The sequence below is a fragment of the Pseudophryne corroboree genome, chromosome 6 (assembly GCF_028390025.1).
Source record: "Pseudophryne corroboree isolate aPseCor3 chromosome 6, aPseCor3.hap2, whole genome shotgun sequence".
In the NCBI taxonomy this organism is placed as follows: Eukaryota; Metazoa; Chordata; class Amphibia; order Anura; family Myobatrachidae; genus Pseudophryne; species Pseudophryne corroboree.
Window position 1 is genome coordinate 509367055 of NC_086449.1, and position 16374 is coordinate 509383428.

General features: G+C 50.7%; 1 protein-coding gene across 4 annotated transcripts in view; it reads right to left on the reverse strand.

The window, feature by feature from the left end:
* The window catches only part of LOC134932740 (GLIPR1-like protein 1), an 89246-nt gene that overhangs the window by 13913 nt on the left and 58959 nt on the right, over positions 1–16374 (reverse strand). For 2 of the 4 annotated variants that reach the window (XM_063927434.1, XM_063927437.1), the window contains exon 5: positions 1102–1128. The exons of the other annotated variants lie outside the window; for them this stretch is intronic. In XM_063927434.1, the coding sequence (XP_063783504.1) occupies positions 1102–1128 (27 nt within the window). The remainder of the gene's footprint in view (positions 1–1101; positions 1129–16374) is intronic. 4 annotated transcript variants of the gene reach the window in all.

The window sequence follows — 16374 nt, forward strand, 5'->3', positions numbered from 1 at the left end:
TGCACGACCCCACCGGTAGTGTGCATTTCACTAAAAATGGGGGCGTGGACTCGTGGTACGCCCACATGCACCTTGCCTGTGCGCCCCCTCTGCCATGTGGGCCCCCCCGTGCCGAGCACGCACGCACGCAAACGCCAGTGCCGAATTGTGGTCACAGTCCATCCCTGCTCAGAGCTGATCTCCCCCTTGCATTGACCACCAACAAAGTAACACCTATAACAACCATGCAAGTCTACATTAATACCATTTAGCATTCCTTAGGAACCGCAATCTAAGTACAACATGTTTTGCCAGTTCTAGTTGGAGGACCATAGGGGGTCATTCCGACCCGATCGCTCGCTGCAGTTTCTCGCAGCACAGCGATCGGGTCGGAATTGCGCATGCACCAGCGCCTCAGTGCGCCAGCGCATGGCAGCCGTCATTTCCTAGTGATCGCCTCTGAGACAGAGGCGGTCGCTGGGCGGGAGGGGGCTGGACGGCGGCGTTGGGGGGGGGTCCGCGGCAGCAGCTTGACATCACACGCAGCCGCTGCAGGCCGGGGAGCGACGAGTAGCTCCCGGCCAGCACGCAAAAGCTGCACTGGTCGGGAGCTACTCTTGAAGTGCAAAGGCATAGCCGCTGTGCGATGCCTTTGCACTTCTGCGGAGGGGGGGCGGCACTGACATGCGGGACGGACTAGCAGTTAGCAGTTGGGCAAAACCATGTGCACAGCAGGTGGGGCAGATGTAACATGTGCAGAGAGAGTTAGATTTGGGTGGGGTGTGTTCAAACTGAAATCTAAATTGCAGTGTAAAAATAAAGCAGCCAGTATTTACCCTGCACAGAAACAAAATAACCCACCCAAATCTAACTCTCTCTGCAAATGTTATATCTGCCTCCCCTGCAGTGCACATGGTTTTGCCCAATTGCTAACAAACTTGCTGCTGCGATCAACTCAGAATTACCCCCTATGCCTGTATTGTTGATAGCAAAAAGACTACCAGGAAGATGTAGTGATTATTGCATGCATTGTTTTTGTTCTGGATATATTTCTAGGTCATGTGCAGGTGATAAAGCTTTTGTCTATGCAATAAACATTAATGACAAAACTGTGATACATACCCTTTAACCCGTCACGTTGTGGATTTTCTGTGAATATAAATAAAAAATGCTAATTATTACTCTGTATCTGCCATGCGATCTGCAGTTTAAAAAGCCACTGAGTGGCTTAGCAGGAAACCGGGTGAGTCGCTGGACAGCTATTTACTTCCACTGTAGTGTTGTAAAGAGCAGTTTGTCATTAAACATATCTTAACAGTATGCTAGCCATACATCAGGAAGATATCGTTCCAACCAGCCAACTAGTTGGCTGGTTGGAACGATAATCTGGCAGTGTGTGGGAGCAAACGATGATCAGCCGTTTGCTCCCACACCCTAGAAAACGGCCAGAAACGGTCTGTCCAACTAGTTGGGAAAATCAAACTTGTTTGATTTTCCCAACTAATCGTTCAGGTGTAGGGAGAACTGAACGATAAGTAGGCGGACACTGGCCAGCAGTGTCCACCTACTTCTGTCACCATCACTGCCTGCTGGGCAGCACTGTGGACCATGAGCCGGGCGGAGGTTCAGGGGCAGCAGCGGCAGTACATCGCTGCTGCCGGGCTGCCCCTGTCACAACGGGACCCTCAGCAGCGGCGGCGGAGCGGGAGAAGGACCAGGGGCAGCTACGGCAGTACATCGCTGCTGCCGGGCTGCCTCTGTCACAACGGGACCCTCAGCAGCGGCGGCGGAGCGGGAGGAGGACCAGGGGCAGCTACGGCAGTACATCACTGCTGCCGGGCTGCCCCTGTCACAACGGGACCCTCAGCAGCGGCGGCGGAGCGGGAGGAGGACCAGGGGCAGCTACGGCAGTACATCGCTGCTGCCGGGCTGCCCCTGTCACAACAGACCACAGGCAGTGGTAGCGGAGGACACCCAGCAGTGGCACCCTTCCCGCGATACCCCATGATCGCGGCGCCCCCCGCACCCCACCCATGATTGCTGCACCCCCGCACGCCACCCCCGATCACTGGCACCCCACCTGCGGTTGTGGCACCCCCGCACCCCACCCGCGATCGCGGCACCCCCCGCACCCCACCCGCGATCGCGGCACCCCCCGCAGCTTACCCGCAATCGCGTCACCCCCCGCAGCTTACCCGCGATCGCGGCACCCCCCGCATATCACCCGCAATCGCGGGACCTCTGCTCCCCTCCTGCAGTCACTGCCCCCCAAGATCGCAGCACCCCTTCCCGCTCACCACCACCAGGGCCAGCTCCAGCCCGCACCGGTAATTCAGCCCCCCCCCCCCCCCACCCGCCCGCCAGGGTGTCTCTGCATTAGTGGAAAGGGGTCCCATGTGTAAACATGGGACCCCTTTCAGTCCGTTTGGTCCGGGTGTTCGGTTTGTTGTTTTGCCAAGTACGTGGATTATAATCTGGACCCTGGATCAGGTGAGTATAATTATCTTTTATTTTCAGGTACCCGTGGATTCTACTTGGAGAAGAGGACCGACTGCTTCGTGTCAACATAGGTAAGTATGTGTGTGTCGACATGTGTGAAATAAATTTTTACTGTCACGGTGTGTGTCTCCTGTTTTTATTTGGGTATTTTTTTTCCATTAGAACTACAGGTACCAGCGGGCCCGTTTTTCTCCCGCATGCTGGTACTTGTGGTTCTCCAAGTACCAGCTTGCGGGGGAGGCTTGCTGGGACTTGTAGTACTACTGGAAAAAACAATATTCTTTCAATTTTCTCAAGGCTATCAGCCCCCCATCCGCAGCCTTTGGATGGGGGGGACAGCCTCGGGCTTCACCCCTGGCCCTTGGGTGGCTGGGGGGGACCCCCCTTGATTGAAGGGGTCCCCACTCCCCCAGGGTACCCCGGCCAGGGGTGACTAGTTGGATATTTAATGCCACGGCCGCAGGGCACTGTATAAAAGTGACCCCCGGCTGTGGCATTATCTGTCCAGCTAGTGGAGCCCGATGCTGGTGTAAAAAATACGGGGACCCCTACTCTTTTTGTCCCCCGTATTTTTTGCACCAGCACCAGGCGCAGAGCCCGGTGCTGGTTTTAAAAATACGGGGGATCCCCTGTCCGTTTTTCCCACGGATTTTTAGAACCAGGACCAGCTCGAAGAGCCCGAGGCTGGTTATGCTTTGGAGGGGGGACCCCACGCAATTTATTTTCGGGTTTTTCCCATTCCATTAAGAAAAAAAAAATAATAATAATAATCTTTTTCAAAATATACAAATAATACTTGTGCCTCCAAAAAAGACAAACCAAGTACCTAATCCCTTCTAATATAAATAGATATGCTATTACCCCCCAAAAAAACACCAAAAAAACATGTTTTTTTTTAAATTTTTATTAGATTCTGCCAGCAAAGTGTGGCGGATTGAAAATGACCGAAACTGAAACGTTAAGCTGTCAGAACAGGGTCACGTATGTTCTTGATTTTTGAAAAGTCCTAGAGTGCCGCCTATCATTTGTGATATGTTTGCTTTTTGAAGCTCAGGAGGGCACCAGGCAAGCTGTACATTTTACTACATTGGGAGTGCCGAATATCTACATCTGGTATATATATATATATATATATATATATATATATATATATAATTTGCCTTGGCAGCCCAACCATGCTGGTATCCATAGTTCAGTATAAAAATAAGTAAATCTAATAAAATGTATGGTGGTGAAAGAAAAGCCCAGTTTCACTGAAAAAAGACAATTCTGCATGTTTTGAAATGAAAAAAACAAAACAAAACTGAAGAACTGTAGGAAGGCACTGTCCGCCTACTTCGGTGACATCACAAGTTGGACAGAAGTTGGAAGGTTGGTTGGTCTGATGAAAAGTTGGTTAGATGTGTGGAGCACTGGTAAAAATTTGGTGAGATGTATGGGGCACTGTTTTAGTTGAACAGACAAGTTGGATGGTTGGAAGTTTGGAGTGTTGGAGAAAAGTTGGTCTGATGTATGGCTAGCTTAGGGTGCATACACACTGGGGGTTATTCAGAGATGGACACAGGTATTGCCCCAGGGCACAGGGCATGGCCAGCCAGCATGTGTGTGGCACTGCCCCACCATGCATTCGCAATTTAATTGCAAACGCATCGATTAGAGGGTGACCCCTGTCTGCCCAGCCTGGCTGCACTGGCAGGCGGCCCAGCGACATTTTTTTTTCTTTGGAGAGGTTGCATGTGAAGTCAATCAGCTGCCCCAAAAATGCTCCCGACATGCCCCCATTTTGCACACCACACCCACGAAACTCTGGGTCGACGCACTCCCGCCGCTGTCAATCATCTTGCATAGTGAAGGGTCGAACATGCACAACATAGATGCTGTGCGTGCGCAGACCCCCTGGATGCAACTGCTGTGTGCAAGCGCGCGGCTGCGTCCAGGTCTGAATAGACCCCTCTGTGCGATATTTTAGTCAATATTGATAATTTTCCCCCTACTGAGCGATATTGACTAAATACACAGTGTGCGTGCTGCAAATGACGGCCATTGCGCATTTGTGGGGGTTGTTAATGACCCTCTCTGGCGGCTGTACATGCTGCTCAATCTGACAATGTCATCATGGCCACGATGCGAAAAGTGACATTTCTCATACACTGCTGCTAGCCATCTCAGTAGGCAGCAACCAGAATCTTGTGCCTGATTGGCAGCTGAATTGCTCCATCAGGCACTCATTCATTTTTATGCTATATGATCAGTCTCACCCAATGGTCAGGTCTGATTTTTCTAAAACATTAGTAAGAATTATACAGGTTGAGTATCCCTTATCCAAAATGCTTGGGACCAGAGGTATTTTGGATATCGGATTTTTCTGTATTTTGGAATAATTAGATACCATAATGAGCTATCATGGTGATGGGACCTAAATCTAAGCACAGAATGCATTTATGTTACATATACACCTTATACACACAGCCTAAAGGTAATTTCAGCCAATATTTTTTATAACTTTGTGCATTAAACAAAGTTTGTCTACATTCACACAATTCATTTATGTTTCATATACACCTTATATACACAGCCTGAAGGTAATTTAATACAATATTATTAATAACTTTGTGTATTAAACAAAGTTTGTGTACATTGAACCATCAAAAAACAAAGATTTCACTATCTCACTCTCACTCAAAAAAGTCCGTATTTCGGAATATTCCGTATTTCGGAATATTTGGATATGGGATACTCAACCTGTATTGTATGCATTGCAAACAGATAATTATCTTCTAATATAGAAAAATGAAAATTTGTCTGTCTATACAAATCCACAGTTTACAAGCGAAGATCGTGAAATTTTACAGACAAGCCTATTAAAACATGGCGGAGGCAACTAAAACAATTTGAAATCCCCACTGCCCCTAGGGGGGGCAGACAGCAGCACAGAGTATATCAGGAGACACCATAACTCTGGAATTGCTGGAGCAATGTACTCAAAATTTGATACACATATGCCTTACAATCTGGCAACAAACACTGTGGGAGGAAGACACCCCTAACACCCCTAGAGGTGGGACAGCAGCACAGAGTATTTCAGGAGACAGCAAAACTGTTGAAGGCCTAGAGCAATTTACACAAAACTTGGTACACATCTGACTAACAATCTGGGAACAAACTCTGTGGGGTTTAGACACCCCTAGCACCACTAGGGGTGGGACAGAAGCACAGAGTATTTCAGGAGACAGCATAACTCCCGAATGGCTACACCAATTTACAACAAACTTGGTACACATATGACTTACACTCAGGAAACAAACACTGTGGGGGTCAGACACCCCTAGGGGTGGGACAGCAGCACAGAGTATTTCAGGAGACAGCATAACTCCAGAATACCTAGACCAATTTACAACAAACTTGGTACACATATGACTTACAAGCTGGCAACAAACACTGTGGGGGTAAGAAACCCCTAGCACCCCTAGGGGTGAGGCAGCAGCACAGAGTTTTTCGGCAGTCAGCATAACTCTGGAATGCCTAGAGCAGTGTGTTTCAACCACTGTGCTATGGTACACTAGTGTGCCCTGAGCAGTCTCCAGGTGTGCCGCCATAGAAGCACAGCCAGGCCAGTCAGTGTTTTGCCGCTATTGAGACCCTGGAACGATAAATAGTGGTGGGTTTAGTGGTTGCAGAGCCAGTTCTAATTTTGGGCCCGGGCAGTGTTGGGCTCTTCTGGCTTTCTCAGATCTGGCTCAGGCGTTACCTATGGAGAAGCTGCGACATGATATCCTAGGACATGCAACTGCACCATGCATCACCATTATGTTTGAATGTGCCTTGGCAATATTTAAATCTTGTTCAGTGTGCCACGAGTTTTAAAAGGTTGAAAATCTCTGGCCTAGAGCAATTGACACCAAACTTACTACACATATTATTTACACTCTGGGAACAAACGCTGTGGGGGTAACACACCACTAGCACCCCTAGGGGTGGTCCAGCAGCACAGACTATAACAGGACATGCTTGAAATGTCAGTGATGACAGGGCTGCATGTGACAGGGGCAGTGACATGATATGAGGAGTGGAATGGAGGTAGCACAAACCCACACACTGAGAGTTATATAGTGGAAGTAGCACGGTCATCCAGCAGCACACAGTATATCAGAAGATACATAATGTGCTGTGCTATATAAGAAACTGTAAATAAATCGATAATTTCACAGGGGCACTGACATGATGTGAGGAGGGGAATGGAGGCAGCAGGAAGCCACAGACTGAGAGTTGTATAGTGGGAAGAGCAGGGTCCCTTGGGGGACCAAAAAGGGGTCTGGCCACTACTCAAAGTGCGTCTGGGAAGCAAAATATGCCTATATACTAGATATCCAACCAATGTAAATCAACAAACAACTATCATTCTAATTTACCATCCTCATCCCGTAGCGAAGCACGGGTATTCAGCTATCTACACTGTGTGCTTAATATTTACATTTATTTTTGTAAATAGACATTCTTAAAATCCCGGGCAAAAAATTGGGGTGTGGCTTCACGGAGAAGGGGCGTGGCCAGTTATGCCCCCTGTAGGGTTGTGCCCCTAGTAGAGTTGTGCCCCCTAGTTGCGCCGTGCCCGCAGTACTGTACCTCCTGTAGAGTTATGCCCCCTAGTTGTGCCGTGCCCGCTGTACTGTGCCCCCTGTAGAGTTGTGCCCCCTGGTTGCGCCGCTTTAAAAAAAAAATTATATTATAATCAGGGCCGGCCCGATGCATACGCGGGCTACGTATGCGGGCTACGCAGCCGCGTTGAGTGCCAGGCAGTAGAGGGCGCTGCTGCAGACAGTGAGTCACAGTGACTCACTCTCTACAGCAGCGGTGGCCAGCAACCGGCTCGATCCGCTCCCGGCCACCGCTGCCCGGCGCACTCTGAAGTCTCCAGCGGCTGCTGCTGTGAGGGGAGGAGAGCTCAGCGTGCACCTTTCCTACCCCTCCATCTACAGCAGCGGTATCTATCTTAAATTTGGCGCCGGCCCATGAGCCAATCAGAGCTCGCGGACCAGCAGCTAAGGCTCCTGATTGGCTGCCGGACCGTGAGCTCTGGTTGGCTCATGGGTCGGCGCCGAATTTAAGATAGACACCGCCGCTGGAGTCGGAGGGGTAGGAGAGGCGCACGCTGCGCTCTGCTCCCCTCTCCTCGCCTCACACCAGCAGCTGAAAAGAGGTGAGCAGCGCTTTTATTTTGTTTCGGGGACATGTGTATCAGCACTGGGGGCATATCTGGTACTGTGGGAGGCACTGTGGCGCATGTGTATCAGCAGTGGGGGCATATCTGGCACTGTGGGGGCATGTGTATCAGCACTGGGGGCATATCTGGCACTGTGGTAGGCACGTGTATCAGCACTGGGGGCATATATGGCACTGTGGGGGCATGTGTATCAGCACTGGGGGCATATCTGGCAATGGGGGAGGCACGTGTATAGCACTGGGGGCATATCTGGCACTGTGGGAGGCAATGTGGTGCATGTGTATCAACACTGGGGGCATATCTGGCACTGTGGGGGCATGTGTATCAACAGTGGGGGCATATCTGGCACTGTGGGGGCATGTGTATCTGCACTGGGGGCATATCTGGCACTGTGGGGATATGTGTATCTGCACTGGGGGCATATCTGGCACTGTGGGGACATGTGTATCTGCACTGGGGGCATATCTGGCACTGTGGGGACATGTGTATCTGCACTGGGGGCATATCTGGCACTGTGGAAGTATGTGTATCTGCACTGGGGGCATATCTGGCACTGTAGGGACATGTGTATCTGCAATGGGGGCATATCTGACACTGTGGGAGTATGAATTTCTGCACTGGGGGCATATTTGGCACTGTGGGGACATGTGTATCTGCACTGGGGGCATATCTGGCAATGTGGGTGTATGTGTATCTGCACTGGGGGCATATCTGGCACTGTGTGAGTATGTGTATCTGCACTGGGGGCATATCTGGCACTGTGGGGACATGTGTATCTGCACTGGGGGCATATCTGGCACTGTGGGAGTATGTGTATCTGCACTGGGGGCATATCTGGCACTGTGGGAGTATGTGTATCTGCACTGGGAGCATATCTGGTACTGTAGGAGTATGTGTATCTGCACTGGCAACATATCTGGCACTGTGGGGGCATGCGTATCTGCACTGGGGGCATATCTGGCACTGTGGAGGCATGTGTATCTGCACTGGGGGCATATCTGGCACTGTAGGAGTATTTGTATCTGCACTGGGGGCATATCTGGCACTGTGGGAGTATGTGTATCTGCACTGGGGGCATATCTGGCACTGTGGGAGTATGTGTATCTGCACTGGGGGCATATCTGGCACTGTGGGAGTATGTGTATCTGCACTGGGGGCATATCTGGCACTGTAGGAGTATGTGTATCTGCACTGGCGACATATCTGGCACTGTGGGGGCATGCGTATCTGCACTGGGGGTATATCTGGCACTGTGGAGGCATGTGTATCTGCACTGGGGGCATATCTGGCACTGTGGATGCATTTGTATCTGCACTGGGGGCATATCTGGCACTGTGGGAGGATGTGTATCTGCACTAGCGGCATATCTGGCACTGTGGAGGCATGTGTATCTGCACTGGGGGCATATCTGGCACTGTGGAGGCATGTGTATCTGCACTGGGGGCATATCTGGCACTGTGGATGCATTTGTATCTGCACTGGGGGCATATCTGGCACTGTGGGAGGATGTGTATCTGCACTAGCGGCATATCTGGCACTGTGGAGGCATGTGTATCTGCACTGGGGGCATATCTGGCACTGTGGGGATATGTGTATTTGCACTGGGGGCATATCTGGCACTGTAGGAGTATGTGTATCTGCACTGGGGGCATATCTGGCACTGTGGGGATATGTGTATCTGCACTGGGGGCATATCTGGCACTGTAGGAGTATGTGTATCTACACTGGGGGCATATCTGGCACTGTGGGAGTATGTGTATCTGCACTGGGGGCATATCTGGCACTGTAGGGAGTGGACATGTGTATCTGCAATGGGGGATATCTGGCACTGTGGGAGTATGTGTATCTGCACTGGGGGCATATCTGGCACTGTAGGAGTATGTGTATCTGCACTGGCGACATATCTGGCACTGTGGAGGCATGTGTATCTGCACTGGGGGCATATCTGACACTGTGGGGATATATGTATCTGCACTGGGGGCATATCTGGCACTGTGGGAGTATGTGTATCTGCACTGGGGGCATATCTAGCACTGTGGGAGTATGTGTATCTGCACTGGGGGCATATCTGGCACTGTAGGGACATGTGTATCTGCAATGGGGGCATATCTGGCACTGTGGGAGTATGTGTATCTGCACTGGGGGCATATCTGGCACTGTAGGAGTATGTGTATCTGCACTGGCGACATATCTGGCACTGTGGGGGCATGCGTATCTGCACTGGGGGCATATCTGGCACTGTGGTGATATATGTATCTGCACTGGGGGCATATCTGGCACTGTGGGAGTATGTGTATCTGCACTGGGGGCATATCTAGCACTGTGGGAGTATGTGTATCTGCACTGGGGGCATATCTGGCACTGTGGGGATATGTGTATCTGCACTGGGGGCATATCTGGCACTGTGGGAGTATGTGTATCTGCACTGGGGGCATATCTGGCACTGTAGGAGTATGTGTATCTGCACTGGCGACATATCTGGCGCTGTGGGGGCATGCGTATCTGCACTGGGGGCATATCTGGCACTGTGGAGGCATGTGTATCTGCACTTGGGGCATATCTGGCACTGTGGATGCATTTGTATCTGCACTGGGGGCATATCTGGCACTGTGGGAGGATGTGTATCTGCACTGGCGGCATATCTGGCACTGTGGAGGCATGTGTATCTGCACTGGGGGCATATCTGGCACTGTGGGGATATATGTATCTGCACTGGCTGCATATCTGGCACTGTGGGGATATATGTATCTGCACTGGTGGCATATCTGGCACTGTGGGGATATGTGTATCTGCACTGGGGGTATATCTGGCGCTGTGGAGACATGTGTATCTGGCACTGGGGACATCAGTCCGTCATCTACTATCTCAATGTCACCCTGCCTCAGTCAACCACCATCTCCCTGTCACCCCTGCCTCACCAGTAACCTATTATCTCCCTGTCAACCACTATCACCCTGTACCACGGGGAGTACAATTGTGTAGCCACACCCCTTTTTTGTAAAAAAAAATAAGAATTTACTTACCGATAATTCTATTTCTCGTAGTCCGTAGTGGATGCTGGGAACTCCATAAGGACCATGGGGAATAGCGGCTCCGCAGGAGACTGGGCACAAAAGTAAAGCTTTAGGACTACCTGGTGTGCACTGGCTCCTCCCCTTATGACCCTCCTCCAAGCCTCAGTTAGGATACTGTGCCCGGACGAGCGTACACAATAAGGAAGGATTTATGAATCCCGGGTAAGACTCATACCAGCCACACCAATCACACCGTACAACTTGTGATCTGAACCCAGTTAACAGCATGATAACAGAGGAGCCTCTGGATAGATGGCTCACAACAACAATAACCCGATTTAGTTAACAATAACTATGTACAAGTATTGCAGACAATCCGCACTTGGGATGGGCGCCCAGCATCCACTACGGACTACGAGAAATAGAATTATCGGTAAGTAAATTCTTATTTTCTCTGACGTCCTAGTGGATGCTGGGAACTCCGTAAGGACCATGGGGATTATACCAAAGCTCCCAAACGGGCGGGAGAGTGCGGATGACTCTGCAGCACCGAATGAGAGAACTCCAGGTCCTCCTCAGCCAGGGTATCAAATTTGTAGAATTTTGCAAACGTGTTTGCCCCTGACCAAGTAGCTGCTCGGCAAAGTTGTAAAGCCGAGACCCCTCGGGCAGCCGCCCAAGATGAGCCCACCTTCCTTGTGGAGTGGGCATTTACAGATTTTGGCTGTGGCAGGCCTGCCACAGAATGTGCAAGCTGAATTGTACTACAAATCCAACGAGCAATAGTCTGCTTAGAAGCAGGAGCACCCAGCTTGTTGGGTGCATACAGGATAAACAGCGAGTCAGATTTTCTGACTCCAGCCGTCCTGGAAACATATATTTTCAGGGCCCTGACAACGTCCAGCAACTTGGAGTCCTCCAAGTCCCTAGTAGCCGCAGGTACCACAATAGGCTGGTTCAGGTGAAACGCTGAAACCACCTTAGGGAGAAATTGAGGACGAGTCCTCAATTCTGCCCTGTTCGTATGAAAAATCAGGTAAGGGCTTTTATAAGATAAAGCCGCCAATTCTGACACGCGCCTGGCCGAAGCCAGGGCCAACAGCATGACCACTTTCCATGTGAGATATTTCAAATCCACAGATTTAAGCGGTTCAAACCAATGTGATTTTAGGAACCCCAAAACTACATTGAGATCCCAAGGTGCCACTGGAGGCACAAAAGGAGGCTGTATATGCAGCACCCCCTTGACAAACGTCTGAACTTCAGGAACTGAAGCCAGTTCTTTCTGGAAGAAAATCGACAGGGCCGAAATCTGAACCTTAATGGATCCTAATTTTTGGCCCATAGACACTCCTGTTTGCAGGAAATGCAGGAATCGACCCAGTTGAAATTCCTCCGTTGGGGCCTTCCTGGCCTCGCACCACGCAACATATTTTCGCCAAATGCGGTGATAATGCTTTGCGGTCACATCCTTCCTGGCTTTGATCAGGGTAGGAATGACTTCTTCCGGAATGCCTTTTTCCTTCAGGATCCGGCGTTCAACCGCCATGCCGTCAAACGCAGCCGCGGTAAGTCTTGGAACAGACAGGGTCCTTGCTGGAGCAGGTCCCTTCTTAGAGGTAGAGGCCACGGGTCCTCTGTGAGCATCTCTTGAAGTTCCGGGTACCAAGTCCTTCTTGGCCAATCCGGAGCCACGAGTATAGTTCTTACTCCTCTCCGTCTTATAATTCTCAGTACCTTGGGTATGAGAGGCAGAGGAGGGAACACATACACTGACTGGTACACCCACAGTGTTACCAGAGCGTCCACAGCTATTGCTTGAGGGTCCCTTGACCTGGCGCAATACCTGTCCAGTTTTTTGTTGAGGCGGGACGCCATCATGTCCACCTTTGGTTTTTCCCAACGGTTTACAATCATGTGGAAGACTTCTGGGTGAAGTCCCCACTCTCCCGGGTGGAGGTCGTGCCTGCTGAGGAAATCTGCTTCCCAGTTGTCCACTCCCGGAATGAACACTGCTGACAGTGCTATCACATGATTTTCCGCCCAGTGAAGAATCCTTGCAGCTTCTGCCATTGCCCTCCTGCTTCTTTTGCCGCCCTGTCTGTTCACGTGGGCGACTGCCGTGATGTTGTCCGACTGGATCAGCACCGGCTGACCTTGAAGCAGAGGTCTTGCTTGGCTTAGGGCATTGTAAATGGCCCTTAGCTCCAGGATATTTATGTGAAGTGATGTCTCCAGGCTTGACCACAAGCCCTGGAAATTTCTTCCCTGTGTGACTGCTCCCCAGCCTCGCAGGCTGGCATCCGTGGTCACCAGGACCCAGTCCTGAATGCCGAATCTGCGGCCCTCTAGAAGATGAGCACTCTGCAACCACCACAGGAGAGACACCCTTGTCTTTGGTGACAGGGTTATCCGCTGATGCATCTGAAGATGCGATCCGGACCATTTGTCTAGCAGGTCCCACTGGAAAGTTCTTGCGTGGAATCTGCCGAATGGGATTGCTTCGTAGGAAGCCACCATTTTTCCCAGGACCCTTGTGCATTGATGCACTGACACTTGGCCTGGTTTTAGGAGGTTTCTGACTAGTTCGGATAACTCCCTGGCTTTCTCCTCCGGGAGAAACACCTTTTTCTGGACTGTGTCCAGGATCATCCCTAGGAATAGAAGACGTGTCGTCGGGATCAGCTGCGATTTTGGAATATTGAGAATCCAACCGTGCTGCCGCAACACTACTTGAGATAGTGCTACCCCGACTACCAACTGTTCCCTGGATCTTGCCCTTATCAGGAGATCGTCCAAGTAAGGGATAACTAAAACTCCCTTCCTTCGAAGGAGTATCATCATTTCGGCCATTACTTTGGTAAAGACCCGGGGTGCCGTGGACAAACCAAACGGCAGCGTCTGAAACTGATAGTGACAGTTCTGTACCACAAACCTGAGGTACCCTTGGTGAGAAGGGTAAATTGGGACATGGAGGTAAGCATCCTTGATGTCCAAAGACACCATATAATCCCCTTCTTCCAGGTTCGCAATCACCGCTCTGAGTGACTCCATCTTGAATTTGAACCTTTGTATGTAAGTGTTCAAGGATTTCAGATTTAAATAGGTCTCACCGAGCCGTCCGGCTTCGGTACCACAAACAGCGTGGAATAATACCCCTTTCCCTGTTGCAGGAGGGGTACCTTGATTATCACCTGCTGGGAATACAGCTTGTGAATGGCTTCCAATACGGCCTCCCTGTCGGAGGGAGACGTCGGTAAAGCAGACTTTAGGAAACGGCGAGGGGGAGACGTCTCGATTCCAATTTGTACCCCTGAGATACCACCTGAAGGATCCAGGGGTCCACCTGTGAGTGAGCCCACTGCACGCTGAAATTCTTGAGACGAGCCCCCACCGTGCCTGAGTCCGCTTGTAAAGCCCCAGTGTCATGCTGAGGACTTGGCAGAAACGGGAGAGGGCTTCTGTTCCTGGGAACTGGCTGTTTGCTGCAGCCTTTTTCCTCTCCCTCTGCCACGGGGCAGAAAAGAGGAGCCTTTTGCCCGCTTGCCCTTATGGGGCCGAAAGGACTGCGCCTGATAATACGGCGTCTTCTTATGTTGAGAGGCTACCTGGGGTAAAAATGTGGATTTCCCAGCAGTTGCCGTGGCCACCAGGTCTGATAGACCTACCCCAAATAACTCCTCCCCTTTATAAGGCAATACTTCCATATGCCTTTTGGAATCAGCATCACCTGACCACTGCCTCGTCCATAACCCTCTTCTGGCAGAAATGGACAGCGCACTTACTCTTGATGCCAGTCGGCAAATATCCCTCTGTGCATCACGCATATATAGAAATGCATCTTTCAAATGCTCTATAGTCAGTAATATACTGTCCCTATCTAGGGTATCAATATTGTCAGTCAGGGAATCCGACCAAGCCACCCCAGCACTGCACATCCAGGCTGAGGCGATTGCTGGTCGCAGTATAACACCCGTGTGAGTGTATATACATTTTAGGATATTCTCCTGCTTTCTGTCAGCAGGTTCCTTAAGGGCGGCCGTATCAGGAGACGGTAGTGCCACCTGTTTAGACAAACGTGTGAGCGCTTTATCCACCCTAGGGAGTGTTTCGCAACGTGCCCTATCCTCTGGCGGGAAGGGGTATGATGCTAATAACCTTTTAGGAATTATCAGTTTTTTATCGGGGGAAACCCACGCTTCATCACACACTTCATTTAATTCCTCAGATGCAGGAAAAACTACAGGCAGTTTTTTCTCACCAAACATAATACACTTTTTAGTGGTACTTGTATTATCAGAAATATGTAAACCATTTTTCATAGCCTCAATCATGTAACGTGTGGCCCTACTGGAAGTCACATTCGTCTCTTCATCGTTGACACTGGAGTCAGTATCCGTGTCGGCGTCTGTATCTGCCATCTGAGGTAACGGGCGTTTTAGAGCCCCTGATGGCTTTTGAGACGCCTGGACAGGCACAAGCTGAGTAGCCGGCTGTCTCATGTCATCAACCGTCTTTTGAAAAGAGCTGACACTGTCACGTAATTCCTTCCATAAGCTCAGCCACTCAGGTGTCGACTCCCTAGGGGGTGACATCTCCATTACAGGCAATTGCTCCGCCTCCACACCATTTTCCTCCTCATACATGTCGACACAATCGTACCGACACACAGCACACACACAGGGAATGCTCTGATAGAGGACAGGACCCCACTAGCCCTTTGGGGAGACAGAGGGAGAGTATGCCAGCACACACCAGAGCGCTATATATATACAGGGATAACCTTATAGAAGTGTTTTTCCCCTTATAGCTGCTGTTTTATTAATACTGCGCCTAATTAGTGCCCCCCTCTCTTTTTTTAACCCTTTCTGTAGTGTAGTAACTGCAGGGGAGAGCCAGGGAGCTTCCCTCCAACGGAGCTGTGAGGGAAAATGGCGCCAGTGTGCTGAGGAGATAGGCTCCGCCCCTTTTTCGCGGACTTTTCTCCCGCATTTTTATGGATTCTGGCAAGGGTTAAAATACATCCATATAGCCCTGGGGGTTATATGTGATGTATTTTCGCCAGCCAAGGTGTTTTTATTGCTGCTCAGGGCGCCCCCCCCCCCAGCGCCCTGCACCCTCAGTGACCGGAGTGTGAAGTGTGCCTGAGGAGCAATGGCGCACAGCTGCAGTGCTGTGCGCTACCTTGGTGAAGACTGATGTCTTCTGCCGCCGATTTTCCGGACCTCTTCTTGCTTCTGGCTCTGTAAGGGGGCCGGCGGCGCGGCTCTGGGACCGGACTCCGAGGCTGGGCCTGTGTTCGGTCCCTCTGGAGCTAATGGTGTCCAGTAGCCAAGAAGCCCAAGCTGGCTGCAAGCAGGCAGGTTCGCTTCTTCTCCCCTTAGTCCCTCGATGCAGTGAGCCTGTTGCCAGCAGGTCTCACTGAAAATAAAAAACCTAAAACTAAACTTTTTCTAAGAAACTCAGGAGAGCCTCCTAGAATGCACCCTTCTCGGCCGGGCACAAAAATCTAACTGAGGCTTGGAGGAGGGTCATAGGGGGAGGAGCCAGTGCACACCAGGTAGTCCTAAAGCTTTACTTTTGTGCCCAGTCTCCTGCGGAGCCGCTATTCCCCATGGTCCTTACGGAGTTCCCAGCATCCACTAGGACGTCAGAGAAATA